Here is an 8,189-nt window from a genome sequence, read left to right on the forward strand (position 1 = left end):
ATCCGGTGTATCTCGAGCTTGGTTACGAGGCTGTGCAATGATTTCCTTGAGAACCATTCGTCCTTTTAAACTACTTTATTGGCAACATAGAAGAGTAAGGTACACATCGAGATTACAGATGACTGAAGTAGGACTCGTGCTTCACCATGTCCCGAGTCACGTCGTTCACCGTTCTGCAACCTGTAAATCGATGTTCATGAACCTGTACGAAATACTGTGAATCGATCATTTACCCGATAACGCGAACACCAAGTCGATCTCCTTCCTGAAAAGCTCGAGAACGTCGCGCGCCCCTTTCTCGCCCGCGTGAAAGAGACCCCATAACATTGGCCTGCCGACGAACACCTAGAAATCAATTGGAGTATTAGATTTCATTGAAAAATCATCGTTCTCGATGCCTAATCAGATAGAAAGTCATTCGAGGCTGTAGGAAGTCGGAGGGTTACCATTTTGGCGCCCAAGGCTAGCGCCTTGAAGACGTCGATGCCTTGCCTCACGCCTCCGTCCATGTAAACTTCTAGCTTTCCGTTGACAACCTTGACGATTTCCGGTAAAGCTTCGATCTAAAAATCATAAGATTCTATTGGTAAAGATAGAGGAATAATTTAAAATTTGTAAATGTAATCAAAGGATGACTAACCGGCGCAGGTATACCGTCAATCTGACGAGCGCCATGGTTCGAAACAACGATGGCTTTCACGCCGCTTTCGACGGCCAACAGCGCATCCTGAGGGGTTAGGATACCTTTCAAAACAATTGGCAAGCTCGTGATACTGTGGAACATGATTAATGAAGTATTTGGTTCAATGCTCACGACGCCAATCGTTTTAGTTAATTACTATGCTTATCGTCTGACCTTTTCAACCATTTCACATCGTCCCACGACAACGAGGCGTCGAACAAGCTCTTCACGTACTCGTTCAAACCTGATTCCTTGTCCGCTGAGTTTACTTTGTTCGACAGCTCTCCCTCGAAGTTACCTAATCTGATTGAAATTCATTATCAACCCTTGATTTTCGGTAAACGAAACGCCATATTATTCGTTAGACTATCGAGTAGTGGAAAATGCGAAACCTGTGTAATCTTTTGTTACTTAAATAACTAAATTATTCGTTCCCAGTTTTTTATATTATTATTTAACTCTTTGCATTCGAAAGTTTTTTACCAGAAATATTGAATATTTGATGAGATACAGACGATCTTTGAAACTAATTAACGAGAAAACATATATAAATTAAGAAGGAAAGCTATTTTATTTCAATATTCCATATATTGATGCATCGTACAAAGCTTGATATTATATGTAAGACTTTATAATTTTGCAAATTAAATTAAGTGGTGATTGAGAGTCAAAGAGTTAAATTTTCTAATTTCCAATATGCCTACGTTCGTCCTTAAAGGGTTAAGCTCTGGTTGTACAGTAAATCTGCGATAACAGAATCGTGTTTCTTTATTCAATGTATTATTTATTTACAATGTTCACTAAATTATAACGTTGGAATATTTTATCGACCAATTTCTAACTAACTATTTACAAGAAGAATATCTCGAATATTAACAAAAGAATTTAAAATGTTTAGTAAAACTATGTTTAATAACAAACAGAAATTAACCTTATATACAAGTAGAAACCAACATTACCGACACATTGTCTACAATCGCTCGGTAATGTCAGTTTCTACTAGTAGGTAAAGTAAATTCCTATTTGCTATCAGAAATCATTTAAATAAACATTTTAAATTCTTTCGTTAATATCCGTGGTATTCTTTTTAAGCTGATCAAATATTCCATCATTACAGTTTAATAAAAATTGCAAATAAACAATATATTAAATAAAGAAAAATATGTGGCGCCATCTTAAAATAATATTCGCAAGCTACTAGCCAGTCGATACCGTGTCCAGGTGGCGCCACGTGTCTCATTTGGCGCGTTTATTACGATCGACTAGATCACTAGTTAAATTCTACTTAAAAATATATTGCGTTGAACATTGGTGCGGGTGTTGTGTTTACCTCAAGTGGCCTGGCAGTGTGAATTTATTCTTAACGTCAGCCCGCCTGTCCCCAAACAGTGGCGCGTCAACGGTGAGGACGAGTGCTTTGAATCCAGCACGTTCAGCTCGTCTCACCAAATTCATGGTAACGTCACGGTCCTTGTATATGTACAGCTGGAACCATTTTATCCCTTTCGGCGCCGCTTCCGCCACTTCCTCGATGCTACTTGTTGACAACGTTGACAGTACGTAGATCGTGCCAGCTGCTTCCGCAGCTGTAAATTGATCATTTCCAAGAATTCCATTGTTACGTGAATACCGATAGTTTGTCCAACTGTCAAACGTTATTGGGATTCCATTTGAACTGATAAACGTTCTAATGCTAACTTAATCATCGACCCCATCTACTGCTCAGACATTTTCAAAATTCTAGAACAATGTGATTAATTTTACTTGCATATCGTATACCGTGTACGCAATAATATATGTGTTATTGATTTAGGTTATATTCATTGAAAATTTGAACAGTAATGGAAATGCCCGGTTGACCTTGACAGCTTCCCGCGCTTTATCTTTCCGAGACAGTTTCGTTGGAGTTTTATTTATTTGTTAAGAAAAAATCAATTATCGAAATTGCTCGTTCGTTGACATTAAGGATGTAATCGATATTCGATTGAAAAGATGCAACGCAGATTTTCAGTCGAGCGAATCGCACGATTCGTATTTATAAATAAGAAGCGTGTCTGAGATAAGAACACTATCAAGCGTCATATTTGCTGAGCAAATGGATAACAATATATCAATTTTCTGCGATATCACGCCGTATTTTCGCAGATCATATTTTAACATTTGAAATTAACGAATACCGAGAAAGTAGCTGTAATTCATACAAGAGCCTGGATAACATTGTAAACATGGAAATATGATCGGGCGAGAAAATTTGTTTTATTAGTCTGATACGAATCGGTGAAAAGAAGAGAGGAACAAATAGAGAGCGACGTAAACAAAGAGGTCGATTGCGTCGCGTAAACGGTGTGAAACCGTGTGTAAATCGGTCGCGTCGAAAAATGCATTTCAGGTGTATTGGGAATGTGACTCGGTGGTTGAAAGGTGGTTCGATCTCCGAGGATCGATCCTCAGTTGACGCGTGGCAACCGTGTCTGCCCCATGCATTTTATCGGGACAATCTACCGACAACGGTTCCTACATCGTAGATAACAGCTGATAAACCGAATTTTCTACACATGAGGTTAGTTTCGAGTAGGTAGTTCGTCGAGCCGGTGGCCAGCGGCAAGTTTTCGCGAGTGTCGTCGTGCACGCGACATGACCGTTTCACGATGATGAGGAGGAATGTGATAAGCCTGATAAAGTTCTTTTCTCTGGCCGCTTTTACCGTTTTCCTGACCGTCGTGATATTTCGGTTCGTGAGGACGTCGCCTAACCATGAGGCCACGACGCCGGTAGCCGCGCTCCTCGTCGCCGACGGTGACAGTCCGAAGGGTTTCCCCGATTCAAGACAGTCTTTCAACGGGCATCTCAATCAGGTATCCGTTCATTATAATGGCAAGGTTGTTCGGTGCAGGCGGGAACAGGTTTAGCGATAGCTTAACCTTCTGCATTCCGCCACGCTCAGTGGCGTACTTTCACTTTCGCGGATCCCTTTCGCGAAGCCGCGTCGACTTTCGTCGCGCGAGCATTATTTCGGAACAGAAATTTCAATGCTATGTTTTTTCGCAGGATGAAGATGGGAAGATCGATTGGCACGATTACAAAAGCATGGCAGAGGACGCGAAGAGAAACGGGATGGGCGAGCATGGGAAGCCAGCGTTCCTGTCGCCCTCCCTTGACATGTTAAAGGAGAAACTGTATCAGGTAAATGGTTTCAACGCTGCACTCAGCGATGAGATCTCCATGAATCGTTCTGTACCCGACATTAGGCACCAGGATTGTAAAAAGAAGAAATACTTGAAGAACCTTGATTCGGTTTCTGTGATAGTCTCTTTCCATAACGAACACTTCAGCACACTGATGAGAACTTGCTGGAGCGTCGTCAATCGTTCGCCAGAGTCCCTTCTCAAAGAAATCATACTGGTCGACGATGCCAGCACCAAGGTTAAACTGAAGAAGCCATTGGACGATTATGTTGCAGAGCACTTGCCTAAAGTGAAAATCGTGAGGCTACCCACACGTTCTGGATTGATTAAAGGTCGACTGGCTGGTGCAAAGATAGCGAAAGCTAAAGTACTAGTGTTCTTAGATTCCCACAGCGAAGCCAATGTCAATTGGTTGCCACCTCTGCTAGAGCCGATCGCACAAAACTATAAGGTTTGTGTCTGTCCGTTTATTGATGTGATAGCTTACGAGACATTTGAATACAGAGCGCAAGACGAAGGTGCCAGAGGTGCTTTCGATTGGGAACTGTACTATAAGCGATTGCCACTGTTGCCAGAAGACCTCAAAAACCCCACAGAACCATTTAAGAGTCCTGTCATGGCAGGCGGGCTCTTTGCTATCAGTGCTAAATTCTTTTGGGAATTGGGTGGATACGATCCCGAATTAGAAATATGGGGCGGTGAGCAGTACGAATTATCATTTAAAATCTGGCAATGCGGAGGTCAGATGTATGACGCTCCCTGCTCGAGGGTAGGCCACATTTATCGGAAATTCCCTCCTTTCCCTAATCCAGGCAAAGGAGACTTCTTGGGGAAAAACTACAAGCGGGTGGCAGAAGTCTGGATGGATGAATACGCAGAGTATATTTACAAAAGACGTCCTCATTTAAGGTCATTGAATCCCGGTAATCTAACCGAACAACGAAGTCTGAGGCAGAAGTTACACTGTAAACCGTTCAAGTGGTTCATGGAGAACATAGCTTTCGACTTAGTCGACGTGTACCCTCCCATAGAGCCCGATGACTTTGCATCAGGAGAGATTCGCAACATGGGCGTGCCTGAATTGTGTCTGGATACGAAGAAGCAGAAAAGAGACGGACTTGTCGTGGTCGACATCTGCATGAAGGACAATCCCAAAATCGAGGGAGAACAAGAATTCCGGTTGACTTGGCACAAAGACATCAGGCCAAAGGACCGCACCGAATGCTTCGACGTTTCCAGAGGGGACACGAAAGCTCCTGTGACTCTTTATCCCTGCCACGGAGGCCAGGGGAACCAACTGTGGCGTTACAACGTTGAGAAGCAATGGTTGATGCACGGTTACTCGTCTAGGTGTTTAGACACAGACCCGGCAAGTAAACGGGTCTTCATAACGAACTGCGATTCGGCCTCTGCCACGCAGAAATGGAGGATCGAGAAAGTGAACATGAAAGCCATCAATAATTGGGACAACGTGGGACCCAAACGACATTGATCTCTTTCCCTTCTATTGCCATAGGTTGTGTAACCTTCGTTTAAGTATCATTCTCATTCCGTATGTGTATATATGAACACACTTCCTTTACATTAACTAGTCATAGAGAATCAGAATTTCGTATAACAGTTTCTTCTGATACACACATGATTCTATCCAAGAGACGATGGTCTCGAAGGATCAAATTATGTTACGCGTATGGATCAGGTATTCCTTGTAAGTGATACCGTCGTATGAGATTGTTCTTTTAAAGCAATTCACACTATTGTAAATATCTTGTGAACCCTCTGTTGTGCCTTACACGTATAACTGCATTTGAGACATATACATTAATTATAGTGATTACTTTGTAAAGGTAACGTTCGCTTCGACGCTCAATTTTTTACATACAACAGACTTTATTATGGAAGCACACGTGAGGATAGGTGGGAAGAAACCGATCGTCTAAATTTCTTTAATGCCAAAATCTCGAGGCAGTTCTATGGTAAACAAGCACCGAACGTTAATCGATCGTTTCCTCCGTATTGTTAAGCGAAACTCGCCTGTACAAGTTGCTCGAAATAAACCAGAAGTTCCATACACGATTGAAACACGACCGGCGAACGATAATTCATTGAAGATATCTGCGAAACATATCATTTCTGAACGCACAGAGCCAAGACATCGATCGCACGATAACAATTTCACGGACTCCGATCACGCGATGCCATTTATATTTATAATTACGCAACAATTAGTCACAGAGAGTGAGTGAGAGAGAGAGAGAGAGAGAGAAGAAAGAAAGGGAAACGGAACGAGTGAAATGAAGATGGAATATTTTATGGAAAAAACAGAAGTATTTTATAAAAAAAGGAGAATGATAAAGATTAAATGATAGCGCGTTGTTTTCAATTTTCCTCTGTACTGTGTGTTCAATTCCTGTGCTCCTGCGTGCAGAGCAACATTCGCGATGGACGGAAAACAAATTTGAATGCAACTGTGATCACGGTATGTTTTTGTTAAACTATTTTTGTAAGACACGTTTGTATGATTTAATAAATAGTTTTTATTAAATCTACAGGGGCTGTGATGAATGTAATCAACGGACGACCTGAACAGCAGTTGGGTCGAAGATGCTTAACCCTTTGCACTCGAGAAATGGAAACGTTCAACGTTAGTCAATGAAATTTAGACGGTATTTAAGAATCAAATTCAAGAATAATCACAGGTAAATTAAGGAGCAGTCATTTTATTTCTTAACTATTAAACTTTGTATCGCGAGTGCAAAGGGTTAATTCCTTTTTCGATCAAGTGATTCACTAGAAAATATTAATTAATATTCCCTTGAATTAAGCTTCCCACAGGATGAAAACGAATTTCAGGCAATTCGAGTCCCAACTCACCCTTCACGTTCGCGCATTCGCCATCGGGATGCGCCATGCGCTGCATAGCTGACGGTGCAACCCCCAAAGGCATCGAAATCCTCTCGCCTAAAATAACGGTGCTCAAGTCCCTCTTCGACACATCCCTTAGGAACCTTGGCCGTATCCTATATCTGCAAATTCATTCTTTAACTTCTCCCTTCTAGACATTTTCATTGCCTCATAATCTCTTGAACTTATATGATGGCATTGGTTTGTTAGGTGTTAAATTTCAAGTTTAAGAGTCTAATGTTATTTTTTTAAGTAACAGAAAGCTTATGGTCAAAGAAATACAAAAAGCAGGGTTAAATGTTAAGTATATCAGAACTTTTACATACTTCTGGAAAGCCTGCTTCAGTCTCAAACTGAACTGCCTAGTCCTCAACTTGCAGTTAAATTTCAAGTTTAACCCATTTGCCTCATACGAAAAAGTGTATATACCACCATCACAAATGTTTCAATTGGATCAAAAAAAAAAGATAAAATCCTATATATCTACGACAATTATTGCACTCATAAAATGTATCTCTCCCTTTTCTTGTGATATATAAATTACACAACGGTGGCGCGTATATGTGTGTTTATGATGCAAATGGGTTAAGAGTCTAAATGTTATTTTTCCAAGTAAGACAGAAAGCTTATCGCCAAAGAAGTACAAAACACAGGGTTAAATGTCAAGTATACCAGAACTTTTACATACTTCTGGAAAGCCTCCTTGTTCAATCTCAAACTGAACTGCTCCCCAGCCCCCGAGTTGTAGTAGTCCCTGACATAGGCTGGCAAGTTCTCGGTCGCGTGTTTCTCGTAATCTTCCACGCAAACGAGCCGAGCGTTAGCCATCTTCCCTGGTCCGGTTCAACAAATTCAACCCAAACTCTGTCTCCTCTCGTATCTCAGAACCCTAACGCAGAGTCCTTTAATATGATAAAAGATCTTCGTACTTCCTCTTCGTTCAACGAAAGCTCCATTCGCAACAATGACAACTGTCCATCGATGTTCCTTTTAAAACTCAGTTTCCCGAAATTCACACTCTTTCCAGGTAACTCCCGAACCAATGACGTAGAGTGCCAACGAAGTTCGCGCAAGGTTTCGCGTCTGTAAATACGCGAACCAGAAAAACTAGCCTGACGCGACCTTGGCGCGATATCGCAGTTGTTCCCGATCAACGGCGAAACAAAGTTCGGACTCGCAGGAAGAGGATGACTTCGTTCCTCGCTTCAAAATCGCAGCGGGTCGCTCATGAAATGCAGTGATCGAAACGTCGATTGGAATTTCGAGGCGGAAAACAGATTTACACGGAATCAGCGTTCCGTTCGAACGGCGGAGCGCTCAGCGACTGACTGACGGCCTCGCGAGGACGCAACGATAACCTCGGGGCACTATGCGCCCACTAATGCCACTGATAAAACTATTTGCTCTGTTTAGCTTCC

General features: G+C 41.8%; 2 protein-coding genes across 5 annotated transcripts; one reads left to right on the top strand and one right to left on the bottom strand.

Moving 5' to 3' along the window:
• Positions 1–60: 60 nt before the first annotated feature.
• On the bottom strand, positions 61–8,158 carry Hao (Hydroxyacid oxidase). The gene is made up of 8 exons (XM_076369891.1): positions 7,460–8,158; positions 6,742–6,893; positions 2,013–2,268; positions 857–985; positions 641–773; positions 447–563; positions 234–345; positions 61–180 (listed from the first exon to the last, which is right to left on the bottom strand). The coding sequence occupies exons 1-8, from the start codon at positions 7,597–7,599 to the stop codon at positions 113–115; spliced, it is 1,107 nt and encodes a 368-aa protein (XP_076226006.1). The 5' UTR covers positions 7,600–8,158; the 3' UTR covers positions 61–112.
• Positions 1,941–6,410, top strand: LOC116423935 (N-acetylgalactosaminyltransferase 6). Of its 4 annotated transcripts, XM_031969742.2 has the most exons (4): positions 1,941–2,138; positions 3,072–3,537; positions 3,731–4,565; positions 4,680–6,410. In XM_031969742.2, exons 2-4 carry the CDS (start codon positions 3,331–3,333, stop codon positions 5,357–5,359), a joined length of 1,722 nt encoding a protein of 573 aa, XP_031825602.2. In that variant the 5' UTR covers positions 1,941–2,138; positions 3,072–3,330; the 3' UTR covers positions 5,360–6,410. The 4 variants fall into 4 exon arrangements, with proteins under 4 accessions (XP_031825602.2, XP_031825601.2, XP_076226004.1 ...); XM_031969741.2 differs by having other exon boundaries at positions 3,731–6,410; XM_076369889.1 differs by lacking the exon at positions 3,072–3,537 and having other exon boundaries at positions 3,731–6,410.
• Positions 8,159–8,189: the final 31 nt, after the last annotated feature.

This window comes from Nomia melanderi, chromosome 8, assembly GCF_051020985.1.
Source record: "Nomia melanderi isolate GNS246 chromosome 8, iyNomMela1, whole genome shotgun sequence".
Lineage (NCBI taxonomy): Eukaryota > Metazoa > Arthropoda > Insecta > Hymenoptera > Halictidae > Nomia > Nomia melanderi.

Excerpts from the sequence above, each read along its gene's own strand:
- LOC116423935 (XM_031969741.2), top strand. The coding sequence starts at position 3,331 with ATGATGAGGAGGAATGTGATAAGCCTGATAAAGTTCTTTTCTCTGGCC. Across the intron at positions 3,538-3,730 it reads TCAACGGGCATCTCAATCAG|GATGAAGATGGGAAGATCGA; the intron begins GTATCCGTTCAT and ends GTTTTTTCGCAG.
- Hao (XM_076369891.1), bottom strand. The coding sequence starts at position 7,599 with ATGGCTAACGCTCGGCTCGTTTGCGTGGAAGATTACGAGAAACACGCG. Across the intron at positions 2,269-6,741 it reads CGAATGCGCGAACGTGAAGG|CTGCGGAAGCAGCTGGCACG; the intron begins GTGAGTTGGGAC and ends ATCAATTTACAG. Across the intron at positions 564-640 it reads TTGACGGTATACCTGCGCCG|ATCGAAGCTTTACCGGAAAT; the intron begins GTTAGTCATCCT and ends TATGATTTTTAG.